Genomic DNA, 21,802 nt, shown 5'->3' on the forward strand with positions numbered 1-21,802 from the left:
TTCGAGTCACTGTACCGCAACAGTGACCGCAATTCAGCTGGACACGCCGTCTTTCGGCGCAGCATTGTAGGATGGCCACACCAGTGCGGCAATTTGCTGGACACCACCTCGGTGCCATCCGGATCTCGGCGCGTTCGAGTCACTGTACCGCAACAGTGACCGCAACTCAGCTGGACACGCCGTCTTTCGGCGCAGCATTGTAGGATGGCCACACCAGTGCGGCAATTTGCTGGACACCACCTCGGTGCCATCCGGATCTCGGCGCGTTCGAGTCACTGTACCGCAACAGTGACCGCAACTCAGCTGGACACGCCGTCTTTCGGCGCAGCATTGTAGGATGGCCACACCAGTGCGGCAATTTGCTGGACACCACCTCGGTGCCATCCGGATCTCGGCGCGTTCGAGTCACTGTACCGCAACAGTGACCGCAACTCAGCTGGACACGCCGTCTTTCGGCGCAGCATTGTAGGATGGCCACACCAGTGCGGCAATTTGCTGGACACCACCTCGGTACCATCCGGATCTCGGCCCGTTGTGCTGCCTTCGGCCTATTCGCACATCGGTCCGCTACTGACGCCGCCTCACGTGCCAACGGATTTTCTACACTTTTTGTAGCCCTATGCCGCATAACAGGTCATGTGACTTGTTTATAAAACTTTTCATTGGTTCATTTTACTTTTGGTTTCCTAAAGATGGAAGGCTTGGTCATATGACCTAAAAATAACACTTTTCATTGGTTTAGAACATTTTTTTTTCCCAAACGATGAAAGCCCCACCTTGTTTCTGGATCATTCAGACTGAAGCTGGCGTCAGCATGAGAGCACCACCATCTCGTGGCTCCGTCGTGGTCATTCCGCGAGCAATCATGGCAGCCGCTCCCCACCGGAAGCCTGCGGGAGTCGGGGGCCCCCAAGACTTTTGTACAATATTCACGGCTGAGGGGACGCTTTTCGAGAATGGAGCCCAAGCCCTAGCAGGCAAGCGTCCGAGTTCCAAAGTGTCCCAGGGCCATTTCAGTGGATCAGGCCTAAAACCGAGGAGCCGTCCGCCATTTTAAGAGCCATGTGGCAGCCGCCTATCGCTGCACTGCAAGAGTGGGAGCAACTCAACAACATGGTGAGCGAGACGCTGTAGCCGCAAGAGCGGGCGCAACTCAGCTAGATGGCCGCCACCTGGGGAGGCCCGTTCACGCCGCCTCCCCCACGCCCCCCCCCCGGGCCGCCGCACGCCAATTTTCGGAGCAGCATTGTAGGATACCAAAACCAGTGCGGCAGTTTACTGGACATCACCTGGGTGCCTGTCGTACATGTTGTGTCAGCCATGTGACACTGGACACAGACTGCTACTGACGAGGCCTCCCCCCGCACCACCCGGGACGCCCCACGCTGTTTTTCTGTGCTGCATTGTAGGATCCCTAAACCAGTGCGGCACCCAGGCGACATCACCTGGGTGCCGTCCAGAACTCTGCACGTTGTGCTGCCTTGGGACTATTCGCACAAAAGACAGCTTCTAACCATTGTTGCTTTTTGTGTTGAGAAATGTTTAAATGTTTTTAGTTTTTGTTCCGTTCGTTAAAGTTAATAGTTAATAAAGTTTTATAACCTTACTTTGTTGGAGTGTTATCTATTTTTTTAAAAACGGGTGAATGGGGCCTTGAATCGGGTTATTGTCATGTGTGGGCTTTGGAAGTGTGCTGCTGCAGGATCGGACATTTCAAACTCAAATGCACGTTCTTTTTCTTACCTTTCCGAAGCATGGAGCGCAATAGCAAGCAGAGAAAGGGTGATGCACGTGTTGAACACTACCTGACCTGGCAAGTTGCTGGCAGTGCCCCCCCGCCCGCTCCTGAAAGAGGGCACACACACACACCGCCGCTCCGAGTACTTCACAAATCTTTAAAAGACCATGCGCTTGTTCATGAGGCTTAAATGGTTTATCACCTCTTCTAGAACCCCTGCATCGACCCTCTGACGTTTCCTGGAAAAATTACCATGTAACACAATACCAAGCCCTGTCAGCTGAAACCCCCAAGGAATCGTGGGGCATATTATCAAGGGGGTTTATCTCCGCTTTTTTGGCTTTAAAAGCCTTGAAAGGGGAGATAAAATTATCTCCCTATTACCAAGCTGTCGCTAACACCAGTTAGTGACAGCTAAAAGGAGATAGCGACCATCTTGGGCCCCGCTTTGCATGTCAGTGATACTTATCACTAATGACATGCTAAGTGGCGTGCCAAGATGTTAGCGACTGGAAACAGTCCCTAACATCGCTACCTTCTATTACCAACTTTTGGAGATATTCGCGCTAAGCGCGAATATCTCCAAAATCTAACACCTGCCCTGAGCAGTTCTTAGCCATGTTATCCAATGGGAGGTGGATAACATGGCTAAGAGCATTTGCTCGATAATACATGAATATCGCTGACTTTTCTGCGATAATAGCAAGGTTTATCTGCGATAAAAATCGCCGATGTGCGGCGATAATTTTTGTCTCTAAACAAGTTAGAGACAAAAATTATCGCTAGTTGTTCGTAATATGCCCCCGTGTTTTTGCTTGCAGAAATCGGGAGGCGGGAGACTAGCACTGAAATCAGTAGTCACACGCCTGAATCGGGAGGGTTGGCATGTCTGAATTCTCTACAGCTGGGGCCATAAACTACATCCGCAGGGGTAGGTGATAGCCTGGGACCAGCCTGGCATCTAAAATGGCTGCCGTGCACGACAAAATTGTGGCATTGGAAAAAAGGCAAGATGGCGCAGCCGCTGGAAGAGATGTATCAACATATATCAGCCTCCTCAGCCACCCTCAGGAAACATAGGGGATTAGGATACATCTCCCGCACCCACTTATACCTAGTAATTTAATTAACGAAGCACAAAATGGCGAATTCCCGTTTCGCTACCAGTTTGCGGCCCAGTTCGCGGCCCGTGAAGCGCTTCTACCGTGAAAAATCATTTTTTTTTATTTTCCCCACGGGACCCTTTAATAACCCCAACAACATTCCTAGGGGGTCAAGAGGGGGATACCTTGCCCCCTTTCATTAAATTCCCCTTTCGTTTTTCACCTCTTCTTCTCTCTCGATCCTACCAAGAGACAAGATGGCGGCCGCTCCGGACTGTCACGCAGCAAAAAAAAAAAAAGCTCACGCACAGCCGCTGGAAGAGATGTATCAACATATATCAGCCTCCTCAGCCACCCTCAGGAAACATAGGGGATTAGGATACGTCTCCCGCACCCCCTTATACCTAATAATTTAATTAACGAAGCACAAAATGGCGAATTCCCGTTTCGCTACCAGTTTGCGGCCCGTGAAGCGCTTCTACCGTGAAAAATCATTTTTTTTTTATTTTCCCCACGGGACCCTTTAATAACCCCAACAACATTCCTAGGGGGTCAAGAGGGGGATACCTTGCCCCCTTTCATTAAATTCCCCTTTCGTTTTTCACCTCTTCTTCTCTCTCGATCCTACCGAGAGACAAGATGGCGGCCGCTCCGGACTGTTTAGAATGTTGACAGACACCGGAGAGCCAATCAGCTTTCTGCGCGCAAAGTTCCGATAAGCGAAAAGTAAGCGGACCGGATCGCTGCCCGGAGCGCTGTTACAGATATATATCTTGATTTAAACGTTAATTTCTCAAAATCCACTGAAGCACATATATTGAGACCTAGCAAAGGCACATCGGGCTAACAGTCCCTACAATTTTGCCAAGTTTGGTGCAAATCCATTCAGCCGTTCGAGCTAAAAGTGAGTCCAACCGCCCTATGGAAAACTCAATGCAAAAAACGCGTTTTGGGACCCCCCTTTTTTCTCAGCCCCCCCTTGACGAAACCCCACCAAATTTTCAGGGGCTGCTCAGAAACAAAATGTGCCATTTTCCTGAAAATTTCAGCCGATTCCGTCCACAAACGCAAAAGTTATTAGACATAGAATTTTCAGAAATCCCATAGGGAATTAATCCTAACTATATATACCTACTGGCGATAGCCAGTAGGTAATATATATATATATATATATACTCCTACTCTGCAGCACAATATGGGAGTTTCCCTCTACAATTAATGCAAATGACACGCAATTTCTGGGGAGCGTGACAAAATTATCTTCACAACCCTAATCAGCTTCTATTGGACGCTTTCAGATTCACCCAATGGTGGATGGTTTCACACTTTCTAAAATGTAATCCATCCAAAATGCCCTCAATCGCTCACACGGCAAGGATCTCCTTATTGCCCCCAAGAGATGAAACCCTATTTAAAATAAATTAGCCATTGTAATTGAGAAAGAGCTGTCTCTGAAAAACCAAGTAGCCAAGGTCACCCAAACCTGCTTCTGGCAGTTAAAACTGTTGAAAGCACCATTTCCATTTATTGATGGTAATTTACATATGCCATTTATAATTGTTTTAATATAATCCATATAGGACTGAAGCCATGTAATTATTTTGGTTGCCCATAATCTTTACTTTATTAATTTCAGTTAATTTAAATTGTAGCACCACGTCTGATTTCTAAGGTGCTCAAAAGTGCTAATATCTCTCCATCCTGAAAGATTGACAATAGTTGCCAATGAAATAAAAAGTAATTGCAAAGCTGCTGCTTTAGTGTACCATGTATTTGCATGCAGGTAACCCAGACTTTCTGAACGGCAAGTTTAAATGGTACTCCCCGGCTCTTAAGCTGAGATCCAGCAATCACTATCTACTTTGTATTTCTAAGACCAAATCAGTCAGAGTGTGTGATCATTTTTTTAATCTTCAAAAATTCAGAAAGCATTCAAATTCTTATTTGTTTAATATTTGCAAGTAAAATACATTCAATCAACACAGCACTCGTACCTCTGAAGGATAAACGTTTATCCCATAATGTAGAGTGCAACGTACCTCAGGGATAGCACACTTTAGAAATCCCCTTTGCACAGATAATAAATCATAGATCATAGGCATCTTATGTGTGGATAATTTCACTAGAGCATGCTGCAGAACACTCTGCATCCCTACTTTCAGCACCACAATCTGTGTGGCAGAGCTACCTGCTCTAGCAGAACAAGGCCCAGATCACAGATATGCTTCAGTACACACAAAACCAGTGGCAATTGCCCTCAGTGGCCCATATAGAGCTTCAGACTGAATGTCACTAATGCTGTGGGTGATTGACGGTCCCTGAAACAGTAGAGAGCCTATACCCTGTTACAGAGAACCAGCTGCGTCTTTGGACAGGATTCTCATTGGGTGCCTGCTACATACTCTTTCAGATAGATAGTTGGACCTTGACACTGCAAGAGAGCCAGTGATTGGCGGGAGGAATGGACACACCAGAGTCAAAGTGTATCATCAGCATCAGGCAGGTAGGATGAGATTTGGAAGAGTCATCAGATCCAGCGAATCCAAATCTTTTTAGGCAGATGAAGAAATTCAAGATCATGCAGGTCAAGTCAAGGGTCAGGATTTGATTATATTAACAAGGATCATTTATGGGATGGGAAGGATCTAGGGGTGTCAGTTTCCAAATTACATAAGACGGGCAAAGGATGCTATGGCCCTAACCATTTACTATCCTGATCTTTGCAAAAGCTATTACCTCCTTACAGGCATGATCAAAAGTACAGTATATACAATTTGCAACTGATTAGCGGCTGCGATTGCAAGTTTGTCAGTCCATAGGACCGACAAAGTCTCGGTGGAAGTGCGTTAGCGGTCGGGGATCATCGCACCAGTGATCCGACCGCCATATTCTGAGTACGGTGTTCGGACTTCCAGGGGACTGCCGTGGAGCTCTGGTGGTATTGCTGCAGTCTGGGGAAGCAATATACTTGGCGGTGCCGCTGCGGCACCACCAAACATAGTAGGTGTTTCCCCACCCCCAGCTATTTCATGGCGGGGAGCCCGTCATGAAATGGCTGGTAGTGGGAGCACAATGGGGGCCCTATGGGCCCCCTGTTAGCCCTTGTGCACTGGAGTGTATGCAGGGGGGCACATGTTGTGCCCCCCTGACTGCATGTACCCTCTTTTCTGCACGGCATAGACTGCACAATACTCGTCGTGCACGAACGGTCTTCCGTGCTCCCACTGCGGTGCCTTTTCAATACGTACTGCAATTTGACCGCCGTGCCGTCCATCCACCTGACAGACAATGAGGAAACACGCAATCTGGGCCGTGAGTGGCAGTCGACTTTGGCAGTCTGGGAGTGAGCGCTGGTGTGGTGACCCGCTCCCAGATTTAAAATGTTGTAATCAGGCTCTTGGCCAACAACACTCAGATTGTCTTAGAACTGCTTTTTAAGAAAAGAAAAAAAAAAACTAGAACTGCACAAAGTTAACTTTTTTGATTACAGAGTTTTCTCTCCTTATCTCTTTAGGGTTACTGATGTGGTGCACCTCAACGTTCTACATCATTGTCTAAAACCTATGCTGGGGAATTTACCTTGGCAGCAGGTGCTTGTAGTGTGTGCACATGTTTTTCAACTATTAGGAGGCTTGTATTTTCAGAACACTGGTCAGATGCAGTTTCTCTGTTCCACTGCCTTTCTTTTTTTTTTTTTTTGTCCTCATACGCCAATAAAGATATTGTTAGTATTTGATGTACCAAGAATCTTTATGGGAGCTCTTTGTGCAGACACCCAGTAAAAATCTCACAGTGCCACCATGTGGACAGTCAGCTCAGTCTCTCACTTTTCCGGACCCTTAGACTCATCTTCCTCTTCGGGTGCATCATTCTGCAGAAAGGGCTAATCATTGGACAAAGTTGTTATAAACCATCGAGCCAAATAATGCAGGGAGTCCAAAAATGCTTCCTTCTCTTCCATACCATACTATCCAAACTGAGAGTGTGCCTAATTGCCCTAATCCAATTTACATATGTCGGAACAATGGTGCTCAACCATAGTTTACATATTTCCCTGCGAGCTAAGACAATTAGATAAAAAAATTACTTATTATTATCTCGTGATACATTCTCATAATTAGAAGGAATTTGCCTTCAATGAAGCCAAACTAAGCAAGATTCAAGCCAAATGGAACTCCTTTATTTGGGCCTCTAAAGGCATAAGGATCTCTTGGAAAAAGCTTCGCAGGAAGAAAAGCAAGGGTGGATTATGCGCACCGGATCTGAGAGTATATGCCTGGACCCTATTATTGAAAGCGGGAATAAGGTTATTTGACACCCTAGGGGAGACAGAAACAGACTTTATGTTTCAAAACATGTTATCAGAGATCCAGGGAGGATCTAATGCATTTTTGTTTAAGTTTGGAGACATGCAGTACTTTAAAAAAGTGAGACTAAAGGTTTTTAGAGACATGGCATATGTGTGGGCCAGAGCTAGAAGAGCGCTGAATATTCCATATTATTCCGCTCTCGCCCCAATATGGGACTCTCCTGGCTCTCCTGAATGGACTAAAGATTTATTATCTATCGCTTTGCAGAATGCAAATATCAGAACATGGGGCCAGTTATTGCCTGGAGGCAACCTTTTGAGCTGGGAAGACATTTCTGTTCTTACAGATAAGAATCTATCTAAATTCAAGTATTTTCAAATTAAAAGCTGGACCCAGGCTGTTACAGGGGATAAAGGTGTCAAGACTGTTTTCGATGAGCTCCTAATGAAGAAACCTAGAACTCTTAAAACATCAGTCCTTTATTGGACAATACTTGAGGAAGAAGATGGAGAGTTCGCCCTCCCAGATCAGCTATGGAGGGATCAAGTACTGGATACCGACTTGCAGAATTTATGGCAAGTATCCTTTGATTTATTACATCGCATGGTCTCACCTGCCAATTTAAAGCGGAACCACTTGTTTTCTCTCCATAGAGTATATTGGTCTCCAGCCAGGCTTGCCATATTTTCGAAGGGGCCTACTCCCTGCTGTCCAAAGTGCAATTTGGAAAAAGCAGATGACCTGCACATGTTCATGACCTGTCCCGCACTTAGAGAATTTTGGTTTGATATACAAGAAGGTATGAAAGCCCTTTTTGGGTATGATATACAGGTTAGTACGCAACAAGTTTTTTTTGGGAATTCCACTGCCTTTCTTACATACATTATAAGGAGAAATGTCTTGGTGGATTCACTTTCTCTGGACAAGTAGCAGAACCGTGGGATTCTGCCCAGCCAAAGAGAAGAAACACCCAAAGTCACCTGCAATTCAAAAAGAGACGACTTGAGTCTTCCTAAGATGATCATACAGAACCAGTTATCATCAGTCAGAGGAGATGGAAAATAATGAACTCGGGATCCTACCCCTCAAAGCTGAACACCGACCATCCTCAGGATATTAGGCACAGCTGCATGTGCAGCTACCTCTCAATCATGTGTGCTACACACCACACATATGTGTAGCTACAGGTTGTAGTGCGCAACCACTACTGGATATCAACAACTGTAATACACTTACCACATAGGCTACAATGCACTCACACAACCGCTCTCTATCTCAACACTAAAGTCTTGTAATCCTAAACATCCCACCCTTCATTCCTTTGACATCACAACACACCAGAGAACAGTAAAAGAACATGATAAGTTGAGAACACAATACGAGGGCAACAATGGTGTTATATCCAGGTAATGAGTTCCAGAAGACTTGGATAGGTTACAGATGATAAGTTTATTCTTCTAAGGTGGTAAGATAGGTTTTCCAGTATATATAATCGAAACCCCACCAGGAGCATCCTCTATGCTGCTCATCCCAGGATCCAACTGACAGTCCACTCACAGCACACCAAACATTCCAATGACATCACATTCACACTAACATTTTACTCACACTGGCTGAACAGCAGAGGCAGAGAAACAGGGAAGATCTAAGGTATCATCTGTAACCTATCCAAGTCTTCTGGAACTCATTACCAGGATATAACATAAATTGGCGACAAGGGTGGGATCAAAACTACACGTGAGGACCTTCTTCAAGCTTCTAAAGGACCTTCTTCAAGCTTCTTAAAGGTACTTTTATTCAAGATTTTACTCAAAACGAACCTACTTAAGGATTTTACGCCCTCCCACCCCACCAGTGTCCATATTTCACCGGACAGCCCATGGACAAGGCGTAAGGTTCCTGTTACCTGCTTCTTTCTGCCTAATTCCTGCTACCTGCTTCAATCAAGGCAAATGCTTCTTGCTACTTGCTATTTTCTGCCTGATCTTTACTGCTTAATTCCTGCTGCATACTTCAAACAAGGCATATGCTTCCAGCTATCTTCTACTTTCTGCCTGATTTCTACAGTCGGATTCCTGCTACCTGCTTCTGACAGGACCTTTGTTACATGCTGCCATTTGTCTTGTGTTTTGACTCCCTGCTTCTTCTAGAAGTGTGGACCCAGCATCCATAAAATGTGACACTATATCTAAGAACCCACTGATTGGGCTATGATTTGAACTGAAGTTTAGCAAGCCCTTTGCTTTATGAAGAAAGTTTGCCTATGCAAAGCTTACTTGTGTATCCTGGCTTTATCTTCAGTAGCGAAACCTCTTTGGAAGACTGTCTTATGTGACAAACAGTATTTCCCTGCAATGTGTGGGGACAACAATTTTTTATGACCAGTCGCACGTATATTATGAAGTAGCATCATGCCTTGCGAATTCCGGTGAGTGGGGGTACTTTATTTTGCTTATTTGTACACTTACTTGGGTACCATTGCACTTTGAAGGTTTAACTGCTGTCATTCAATTTCCTCACGTGCCCCACCGCGTGCATAGACTCAACGCGCGCAGACATACCGCCTTCGGCACCCTCCCAGCTCGTCTTTCCTCCAACTGTGACGTGCAGAGTCTTCCTGCTTTTTGCCAAATTTTAATGCATTGTGATGCCTGGAGCCACTCGGCATGGCGTAACCGAACGTGCCGCCATCTTGAAGTTGGAACCATGGATGCGCGTCAAGTTGCCAATCGTGTCGGTTTCTTTAGATGCGCTATGTATTCTATTTTGTTACGCGCATTCCGAAGTTTGCTGCTTCCTTTCTTGTTTACCATTAACAACTTTGAGCACTCAGCAGCGTTCTTCTACTTTTCGGATTCCCTCATTCTGCATCGTGGTATTCAGTCTGCATCAAGTAATTACAGACTACCATGCGTTCTTCTACTCTTCGGATTCCCTTGTTCTGCATCGTGGTCTTCATCTGCATTAAGTAATTACAGACTACCACTTCTGACTACGGTGTATACTTTATTTGTTTTAGTAAATTTTTTTCTGGTGCAGAGTTCTTCTGGCTATTTCGTGTGCAGGCTACCACTTTCAACCACATTTCCTTGAATACATAATTTGGACCTGCTTTGAATCTACGGACTGATTCTTTGGTTCATCCAGCGTCCTAATGAGCACAGTGACTACTTTATTTGTTTTAATTCATTGTTTTGAAACTTGCATCTACTTTCTTATTTATTTCTGTAACTAATACTGTGTTACTTATTTTACTGCCATATTGCCTATATACCTACATTGATTTTTGCTATGTCACAATGCTTATTGTTTACTTATTTATCTGTTTTGGTTTATTTTGGATGTGCTTTCATCATATTTCTTTACATGCAACTGCATTAGTTATGTGTTTTTGCTTGCCATGCAGGTTTTCTTATGTTTTGCTGTCTGTATTTTGATGTGGAGCATTTCTCCTTATTTCTCTGATTGTTTTACCTAATGATACTTACAGTGCATTTTTATATTGTGCGCAGGTTTTGTATGTGGTCTAACTTGAGGCATGTCTAGATTTCCTTTGCTGTGTAGTTCAATTCACTCAGATCGCACTTTTCCTGTAGCACTTTTCCGTGTACCTCTGATTTGTCATGATGATACTTATTGTGCATTTTTCATTTTGTGCGCAGGTTTTCTCATGTGGTCTAATTTGAGGCGTGACTGAATTTCTTTGCTGTGTAGTTCAGTTTACCCAGATCCAATTTTCCTGCAGTTTCATACGTGGTCTAACTTGAGGCGTGACTGAATTTCCTTGCTGTGTAGTTCAGTTTACCAAGATCGCATTTTCCTGGAGCATTTTATTTGTTCCTTTTATTCTTTATGTGTGTACTTGATATTTACAGTTTAATTTTTCATATTGTGAGCAGGATTACATATGTGGTCTAATTTGAGGTGTTACCGGAATTTCTTTGCTTTGTAGTTCAGTTTCCCAGATCGCACTTTCCCTGCATTTTTCTCGTGTGGTCTAATTTAGGTGCAACTGTACTCATATCTGCGGTGTGGTACAGTTTACACAGATCGCATTTTCATTACTTTTATTTTGGTGATTCTCTATAAAGGGTTTTCCCCATCTTACTTTTTCTACATGTCTTCCTTTGGTTGATGTGTTAGGTGTATGCCACCTGTTTCTTTCTTTACTTTCATTGCTTCTCTTGTTTCCTTCTTCTTGTTGCTGTGTTCAGTGGTTCCATTCTTCTCGCTGGCCTGGCCAGTTGGTGTAGTTGTGGTGGTCACTGCACTACTTCTTTGTTAGTCTTTGTGGTATTATTACATCTTGCTTACGTACATTATCTTAGTTTGCTTTTCCGTTCTTTTACTATTTCCTTCTTTTTGAAACTTCTTACTTCAATTTTTCTCTGCTAAGGAAGATGTGTGTCTTTTCTATTTTTGTATTTCTTTCGTGCTGTAAAATTTGTCATACTGTTCTCACTTTGTACTTTATTACATGTTTTGTTTTCCTTTTTTGCTTATGTTTTCATCACATTTCACCTTGCTTATTTTTAGTATGTTTTTCAAACTTATGTGCATTTACAATTTTTCTACTGCAATTTCTTATTGATTATACTGTGATGTTACTGCACCGTTGCTATTTACATTTGCTTTCTCTTTGTTCATTTTATAAAGAGGGAAGGTGTGTTATATCTAAGGTTTCTACCTTACATCTTCCCTGTTTCTCTGCCTCTGCTGTTCAGCCAGTGTGAGTGGAATGTTAGTGTGAATGTGATGTCATTGGAATGTTTGGTATGCTGTGAATGGACTGTCAGTTGGATCCTGGGCTGAGCAGCAGAGAGGATGCTCCTGGTGGAGTTTTGATTATATATACTGGAAAACCTATCTTACCATCTAAGAAGAATAAACGTATCATCTGTAACCTATTCAAGTCTTCTGGAACTCATTACCAGGATATAACAAATGGTCCTCATGTACAACATCGAAACACTGCTCGCAGAGGAAAAATAAATGCTTTGAGCCAAGCACACCCATGGTCTAGCATAGTAACCATCCGCAACAACACATGTGCAGAATGCTTTGCACATCCACACCATTCCATCATACCACAGGGAACTAACATATCCATGGACTCTCTTATGAAAGCTGTCACAAAGATGAAACAGAAAGTATAAAAAACATTGAAAAATGTAATTAATTTCTCAGTAGAGCATTCATGACGCTAGAGTGAGACTGGCTTGCAGCATAGTAATTACTTTGAAATGTCTTTCAACAGATTGACTATTTCAAGAAATGTCTATGCATGAGGCACAGTGCTTCGGGGAACTGGGTGCTTTATTTTCCTGCAGAAGAGCTCTCTCTCTCTCAAGTTTATGAGATAGTAAAAGATGGCTCTAGTAAGGTTGATAGATTTGAGATATGAGCACACATATTCTTCCTATTCTTTCTTCTGACTACATACTCATGCTGGTGAATGTTTGCCCCACAGTGGACCACCACACCTCAGAGATGATAAAGAAGACTGCTGTGCTGGTGGACGGGGTCGTTCTGAATGGACCAATTATCGATTCAAAAGCGGGGCAGAGGTTTGTAGAGGAAGCGTACCATATCATCATGGAAGATGCTGTAAAGAAGGCCACAGATGTAAATGAGAAGGTATGGCTTCTTTGCATTGAGGTGTGCCTAAATCATATCATTTTTCAGTTTTTCCCTCTTCAGCACTACAACTTCATAAAATAGGTCTTGATTGTTTATTTTTGCATGACAATATAACTGACTTATTTGACTGGTTACACATGGTGTAGTGCAATCAAGAAGGATTAGTGATATCAAAGCAAGGGGGTAGGTTTAAGGATGGCAGCAAAGACGGTCTACTAGGTGAAGGTTTTGCTGAGTGGTTGGCGCTGGTAAAGGGAGGTGATAGTGCTTAATCTATAGAGCCAGAAGAAATCTAGTGACTAATACTTTCTCACAATATATTTTGGTTGCCATTATCAGTTGTCCTCAGTGGTAATTTAAGGAACTGCTTAGTCCAAAACATCTTTTTTCATCATATCATAAAAGCAGATTTCTGGAGGTAGTAATGCATGCCAAGAATATTGATGTATTGTGTTGTTTTTGTGTGTTTGTGTTTTGTGCTGCATTATTGGTATTTGTTTTTGTTGTTTTGCACTTTGGTTCTAGCATTGCGTTTTCTTTTATTTATTTTGTTATGGAGCCTTGTTGGACCTGGCATCCTTGGGGTGATTTGCCAACTAACTTTTTGCATTCAGACCTGACTTTCTTTTTGCTGGCCTTAGATCTCTGCACATTTTACCACTGCTGACCACAGCCAAAGTGTTAGTGCTCTCTCCTTAAAACATGGTAAGATTGGCCTATATCCAATTGGCATATTTAATTTATGTGTAAGTCCCTAGTAAGGTGGCACTACCTGAGTCATTGCTTGTAAATTAAATGCTACTAGTGGGCCTGTATCACTGACTATGCCACCCACTTAAGTAGCACTCTAAAGATGTCTCCAGCTTGCCATTTAAATACATGAAAGTCACCCCTAGGGTAGGACCTGTACAGCCCAGTGGGCAGGGTGCAGTGTACTTTAAATGGGGGACATTCTAGTTTTACATGTCATGGTAGTGAATAAATCCTAAACTCGTTTTTCACTACTGTAAGGCCTACCTCTCACCTGTTACCTCATTAGATTCAAAAAGTTGTAACTCCCAAATAGAAACAGGTAACCTATTCATGTTTGGGGTCTTTCAAATAGCAATTAAAAATCCTACCTTATGGTGAAGTTGGATTTTAAATTACAATTTTGAAAATGCCACTTTTTGAAAGTTAGCACTTTCGTGCCTTAGCTATTTAGTGTCTTTAGTCTGACTTTGAGTCACAGGACTGGGTGTGGCTGACAGTTGGGCTTTGTGTATTTCTTCTATTTAAAAAAATATTTTTTTCTTAATAGTTTCAAAACATTACACAAGCACACTTCAGAGCAGCACAGTAACTGGTATGTGTCCATCATGCCTGTCCACAGAGTAACATCACAACTCATCTATTATACATTGACTAAGTACAGTTTCACATATCTGTCCCATAGTTCTCGGGCTCACCGCAATGGTCCCAGTTACCTACAATGTATAAGGAGTTACAAGGGGGAATAATCAAATGTGCATTGCATATGCATTTGTGTAATAATAGTAAAACTATTAATGAAACAACCAATGATAACAGTGGATTCCAAGTAGGATACAAGTGGGCTATCACTTAGCATCTCAACCAGTGTATGAAGGGGAAAGGGCAGGCAAGGGCTCCCCCCATCCAAAATACTGTCACCAAAAACAGGGCACAGACGACATCAGCATGGCAACTTTTGAATTCCCAAAGTGAGGCTCTACATAGTGTATGGGCAAAAATCACCACTACGCCACTGCCCTCCAGTGTATGTAGCTATGTCTCCCTGTGTGTTCCTAGTCAGCCAGTCCACTCTCATTCCCAAATCCCTAACCTTCCGACAAGAGTGATCATGGTCCTCAGGGTTCAAATGTGTCTAGCTCTTCCGTCAATAGTCGGGCTATCTGTCGTCTTCTTACCATGCATGCCTCCTCTCTGTGTAGTGCTGGGTCCTTCGTCTGAGCCCATTCCCTGACAGTTGTTTACATCTCACTATCACCCATACAACTGTCAATTTCAATGTCATGGAAATCATCAGATAATTGGCTGACATGAGAGCCAAATCCATGATAAGTTTCCCCACTTTGGTAAATATTGATCACGGGAATAAACCCAACAGGAACACAATCAGTACAGGACCAGGTCAAAAATCTGCCTTCACCAATGCACAACGAGGACAGCGCTTATGTTTCCCTCCATATTTAATTTCTTTGAGGTGAGCCAGGTCTGGTGGATATAAATACATTGAATCACTTTAAACCTGGTATTCTGGGACACTATCTGTGGATAAGCCAACATTTTTGCCCATTCCTTGGAAAATGGAATACTATACTCGACAGAGAAGTCTGTTCAGTATAGTGTTCCATTTCTGCCAGAGGGTGTTCAAATCTTTCCAAACCAATCCATTGAGGGCTCCGTATATCCATCTAACCAGGTGTCTACTCTTTCCCAGGAACAGCAGTAAATTAAGGACATTATGTGTCTGAGGTTCATCGACCCCAGTCTCCCAAAGAGTCGCCAGTGTCTGGGCTAATACCTCATTGGAACTGCCTAGGTGGCAAGCCATATGCTTCAACAAGGACCTACAGGAGGTTCAGGACTTTCACAAATCCCTCCTCCATTCACCCAACACCTCCAAATCCATCCAGCTGTGATTGACTCACACTCATGAGCAGCAGGGCGAGAGGAGCAATCAAATCCCCCTCCCCACATCTCCTCTCTGAGCAGTACTCCAGGCAGCTTAAGCAGTTGGTGGGAGGTCAGGTACTCCCCAACAAAGCTCCCTCCCCCAAGACCACAGTAAAGAGATTAGCAACAATGTTAATGAAATAGGGGCACGGACATGTACAGCCCACCTCTAGGAGGGTCTCCTCACTGCTTCTTGGTAGCGTCCTGCAGCCTTGATATGTACAGGCATTCCGTATCCCATCCAATAGCACCACCCTCCCGCATGTCTATCTATCCAACATACCAACAGTCAATCAAAGCAGCTCAATTGCTGTCTGCGGTGTCACGAATGGCGTACACTGCTTACCACTTGAGGTATCATCTGAGGTATCACCTGGGTGGCCTTCAGAGTGAGTTCCAACATCTGAGCCTGAACTCCACTCGTGGGCAAGGTCCGTTACTGTTAGGAGGGTTGCCACCCTGTCCTGCTCCGCCTGAGCTCTCTTTGGACCCCAAACACATCTTGCCTGAGACTGGTCCCGGTGTCTCCTCCTTGATCACCTGCGCGGGAGAGAATGCTGTTCCGGTACACCACCACTCGTGCCCTCTGCTTGGTACTTGTTCAGCCACTGCCAAGCATTGGTGGAACTCAGAGAGTTTAGCAGGGAACGGGAGAGAGTATCTGAGGGCGAGTTGCTGCAGTTCTATCTTAACCTCCAGGAAGGAAGCTCTTTTAGCTTGCACTGCCACAGTGAAATCAAGGAACAAGGTCACTGTTGCATTATCAACATGGAAGGGGACACTCGTGCAGGCTTCCTGGAGCAAGATGTCATGGTCTTGGTAATGCAGCAGTCTGGTCACCACTGGCCTGTGTGGGTGTCCCAGGGCGGGGGACCTCGCTGGAACTCAGTACGCAGGCTCCAGGGAAAACAAGGGGGTAAGATCAGTAGGGACCACATGAGTTTTCACCCAGTTCTCCAAGTGGGCAATCATGTTATTCCCCTCCACTCCCTCAGGCAGCCCCACAACCTGCACGTTATTGCGCCAGTTGCAGCCCTCAGCGTGCTCCAGTCTGCTCCCCAGAATCTTCACTCGCTTGGCTAGGTCAGTTTGCTGATGTTACTGCAACTGTTGCATTGGCTTAAATTCCTCAACTACCACCTCTGTCTCCCAGGCCTTATCTCAGAATTTATAGTCCATCCGCAGGAGGCCCAGTTACTCCGAAACACCCCCTACCTGCGTCTGGAAGGAGGTCTTGGAGTCTGCAATGGCAGCCAGGATTTTGTCCAGCGTTTGCTGGAGGGCAGGTATCACCAGCTAGTTGCTACTCCCAGGCGGAATGTCATCGGACACAGGCACCCCCTACTATGCGGCCTGGCAAGTATCTTTCACCTTCAGTTCGCTCATCATTGAGCCCTGCGCACGCAGCTCTGGTAAACAATCCAACCACAGAGTCACTCCCAACAGTCTGTGATCCACTTACGAGGTCAGTAGAGGCCACCCACTGTAGGCCTCAGTCAGTCAACCTCCCCAACTGCAGCATTCCTTCCCTAACGTCCAGTTACAGTCCAAAGGGACAGTCACAAGAGGGAAGCACATTTCACCCATTGAGGCAGTGGTGTGCCCTGCGCCATACCCAGAGTGAGGAGCTGGGCACAGCTCCTCTTGCACATGAATAGGCTGTGTCCTGCCGCCACACAAAGGGCTGCATCCCCCCTGAAGTTGGTCTGGAGCCAGGGCCAGGAAGGTATTACAAGGTGTAAACATCCACGAGTTAAAGCCGCAGGGTTTTTATCACAGAAAGAAATCTTGATGAACACCTGAAATAGCTCACATTTTAATATTGTAAATAAAGGCGAGTCCTAGACAAACATGTCACGTTTATCCTTCTTCACAGTAGATAAGCTGATAAGAAAATGAAAATAGGAAAATGCACTCGTGCTAGATAACCCTCCATCAACCAGTGTCACCTCCTGATTGACAAGACCAATGCTTCGATCCATTTAGGTCTTCTTCATAAATACTACAGCTTTTGAAAATGTCTTATTTTAGCTCATAGTCCATTTCATATAATAGTAATACCAGTATTTGTAAAGCGCAAACAATTGCCCGAGGGTGTCAAGGCGCTGGGGGCCGTCAGGAAGATTAAGCAAGCTATTGCCCAGAATCACATGGTGCGGGGCTTACCTGCCTCCGGGGATTGAACCGTGAGCCCCTGTGTTCCAGATTCAGACACCCTGACAGCTGTGCCACACCTTCTCCACAATGTAAGGATGTAGCCACATTCCCCAACTCATACATTAGGTGTTTGTGCTTCTAGAGACTGCATAGTGCCATGAGTGTAGCTCCTGTCAAAAGGAGCTTTATATGAGCTCTCACTGAAAACTGCACTTTTGGAATGAAGAGGTGAACAATGAGAATCAAGAAGAAAGACAATAGGAAAGAATGAAAATGTAGAAAAATGAAAACAATGAATATGCAAAATAATATAAGGCAGATGATATTAGTTGTGAATAGTTTTGAGAATGTGACAACATTCTTCAGTGAGTGGGAACAAGATGGATGTTTCCACAAACACAACAATAAGCTTTACTGCTTGCAACCTCTGAGAATGCATGTGCATGTTGAATCAAAAGCAGTTGAGTATCAGTGAATTTGAGTATGTGCCAAAAATGGAGTCAACAATGGGGATTAGAGTTTTCCTATATGTTAAAGAGGCCTATCCTTAATAGATAGGCGTACCCTTTATAGATATCCAGGGGTTTTGAGTCCTAGAGCTCTAGATTGCAAGATTAGAAAGGCCTCATTCCTGGAATTAAAATCCTTGAATACACTTAATGAACAACAGTAATTTAATCCATATAATAAAACAATCCTGGATCATGGGAATAATTCAATTTGACCATTTACAAATGGCCTCTACTAGATCCAGTTGATGGAGTATGGGTTTTAAGTCATCATCTGTACTGATAGGGAGAAAACTCTGCTTCAAAGCCTGTGCATTTTGGAAGTGGTTAATATTGTGTGTTGACGTCTATATGGTTACCTTGGTGTTTTAATTTACACAAATTCCCTTGTGTGTACCAAATACAATTTCTGAAAACTTCAGGAAAACCATTTTAAACTGGTCAACTGGGATATTTTTCCAGGCAAGAGCTGCAGTGCCACTCAGCAGTGTGAGTAAGGATCTGAGGGTCAATGGTTTCAATGGCTGCCAAGATAATGAGACCCACCGTCATGCACAATCTCCACTGGCCACGAAATGATCACCTCAAATGATGACACGTGAAGTTTAAGTCCACCCATCAGAATGGAACCCCGAAAACTAGGACTGAGATAGGAAGCCATGTCCAGATGCTGCCAGGCATGAAAGAAAAGCACAGGAACCAGGAAGCATGGATCAAAATTTGAATTCAAGAAGGAGATCTTAGCCAGCTCTAAAGAGAAACAGTATCAACATGGCTTGTTGTGTGCAAAATAACAAAGTCTTGAATCACAATTTTTTTTTCCAAACCTTTGCAAGCTTCCTAGAATATAAAGCGGATGAAGTTTTTTAAAGAACTAGGACAACTTGAGAGCGGTACTTTGTGGGAGCAGGAACCAGCTCCTGCTGCTGCAAAGGGGGTGGGGGGCTAGTTCCCTGTCGAATCTCCCAACTCACCATGGATAGATTACAATTGGGCTGCATGGGTTGTATTAAGTGTTGTCAGAACAGAGTGAAAACAGCATTGGCTTTCTAGCTCAGCCTTGGAGTATAACATTTTTCACGTTAAAATTACATGCCGTTAAAGCAACAAAGGAATATATTACTATCAGGGTCACTTTAGGATCTGCAACTGAGGAAATTGGCATAAACTGCCCATTTCCCATTAAGTTAAGCATTTCAGTAGACTAGAAATGTTTCCATCCCCTTGAGCAAGTAATGTCACGCCCCTTGCTATATAAAAATATCAACAGTGCCCACAATATTTTTTAGACTAGAATGTCCCTCTCAGCCCTGGAACTGGCCACATCCAGTCTACCTAACACCCACAATCAAGAGTTAAGGAATGCTCACTTGCCAGACTACATGGCGCGACTAACCCAGCTAGTCAGGTCTATCAAATGAGAGGTGTTAGGTGGGAAGTGCCAGTGCTGAAGCCCCCTCTCTCCTGTATCATTGGAAGCCTGCAATGTCTTGCATGTGTTCTGGTCACACTTAACCGCACCAAAGTGTCTCGATACTGAAAAATATATTTCTGTATAGAACCCCCCACAAGTACTGGCAACATTAAGGACTGACTTCTTTCAATATCTATATCTGGAACGTGTGTGGAATCTGGAGACAATTCATTATTCAGCGATGACAAAAAACTTTTTAAAAAAATTATGAACTATTTATGAACCTTCAAGATCCTGGAGGGAATGGAATTAAACTTAATACCAAGCATCCTCAGAGGGAGAAAAAGGGATATCTGTTAAAGTCGTAGATGGACTCCATACATGGTGATAAATGACATGGAAGACACTGTCCAAGGATTTCATTCTCAATACCCTTCTCTTCATCAATTTAATTATTGGAATAGTTGACCTGTGATTTCTTGACAGGCTGTTTGCTTACAACCCAATTAGATCATGCACAAGAGAAGTAACTTGATTAGAGTGTTTTTGAGAATAGATAAGGTAAAGTAATGTCTTTCCTCAAAGGAAACAGATGAGATGATATATCAACAAGGCAGCTGTGCTGGTTCTTGACTATCTCTTCATTGATCAGGGAGTGTGTCTTTGATCATGGGTGAATCGATTGAATGTCAAACTCCAAACAAATCCAGGATGTGGAAACAAGTAAAATTGGTTTACTCTGAGGGTGTATTGCACTGAGGTGCAGTAAAAGAATATCATAACCAGAGTATCATCTAACATATACATTGTGTTGTCAATAGCATTGACAAAAACAGCACCACTCTAATCAAGTTACATCACGGCTGGACTATTGTAACGCCCTGTATGCAGGCATCAATAAAGGCCTCATCCAACGCCTCCAGTCCATCCAGAACGCGGCTGCCAGATTTGTTCTGGACCTCCCTAACACCGCTTCTGTCTCTCTTGCAAGGAAGAGTCTTCACTGGCTCCCGATTCAGTCTAGAGTCTCTTTTAAAATCCTATGCCTAGTCTTCAGTGCCCTATCCGACGGCAGCTCTGAGGCCATAAGTTCCCTTCTGAGTCCCTACGCCCCCAGCAGAAACCTTCGTTCTGCCAATAAGAACCTTCTCACCGTCCCTCGGACAAACAAGGTTAGATGGGGCGGAAGAGCTTTTTCATTTGTGGCCCCTAATTTATGGAATGCCCTCCCCTCTGAGATCAATTCTCAACCCACCATGGTTCTCTTTAAGAAGGCTTTAAAGACGTGGTGTTTCATCAAGGCCTATCATTAATCATGCTCTCTGACCGTATCATTTTATTTGGTTAGGCGCCTTGATGCCCTCTGGGGCTAAGTTGCGCGATATAAATCTCGTTTCATTCATATAAATCTCGTTTCATTCATTGTAGTAAAAAATAGAGTTTCTACATAATACTTCCACATCAGCAACAATTCCTGAATTCTTTGGATTTGGCTGTGAATATGTTTGTGTTGCTTATATTTCCTATTATTGCCATAGGTTTGTGAGTGGCTGCCTCCAGAAGAACTGAAAAAGCGAATTGACCTAGAGTTGCGAGACAGAGGGGAAACACACCAGCGACTCTTGCAGCTATGCCAGAACACCATACGTTATAGTGTCAAAACAAGTATGCACTAACATCATTTACAATTCAGTTTTACTGCACCTGAGGTTCTGTAAATCAAGTAACATTTTGTTTATTCAAGAATGCATCGTATTACCCTATGATCCCATGATGTTTTAAATGTAATATGCATAAAACTAGCACTATAATGCTAATGTGATTAGTGTGCCATGCAAATTCTATATCATTTTACAGGTCACTGGATAATTTCACAATCTATGTGCACAAAGCTGCATTAAAGATAGTCTATGCTACACATAGTGGTATGCATTTGAATGCATCTTCCAGTGGTCCATTGTATAAACAACCGCTGATCATGGGAGACAACCATTACAACGCGGCCTTTACACCACAATACGTTTACAGCGCGGTCATTACAACGCAAGTCGTTACACCGACTTGCGCTGGATGACGCTATATACTAAGGAATAGTATGGTTTACTATTCCAACACCTTCCCTACTGTTACGTAGGCTGGAGTAAATCATACTATTCCTAAGTCCAGAGCATCTAGCGCAAGTCGTTGTAATGACTTGCGTTGTAATGACCGCGTTGTAAACGTATCCCGGTGTA

At 43.8% G+C, this 21,802-nt stretch overlaps 1 protein-coding gene across 1 annotated transcript in view; it reads left to right on the forward strand.

Annotated features, from left to right (window-relative positions):
- The window catches only part of GADL1 (GAD like acidic amino acid decarboxylase 1), a 686,124-nt gene that overhangs the window by 202,091 nt on the left and 462,231 nt on the right, over positions 1-21,802 (forward strand). The window contains exons 2-3 of the mRNA XM_086942110.1: positions 12,622-12,788; positions 21,107-21,233. Coding sequence (XP_086798236.1) covers positions 12,622-12,788; positions 21,107-21,233 — 294 coding nt within the window. The remainder of the gene's footprint in view (positions 1-12,621; positions 12,789-21,106; positions 21,234-21,802) is intronic.

This window comes from Lissotriton vulgaris, chromosome 10 (genome assembly GCF_964263255.1).
Source record: "Lissotriton vulgaris chromosome 10, aLisVul1.2, whole genome shotgun sequence".
NCBI classification, from domain to species: Eukaryota; Metazoa; Chordata; class Amphibia; order Caudata; family Salamandridae; genus Lissotriton; species Lissotriton vulgaris.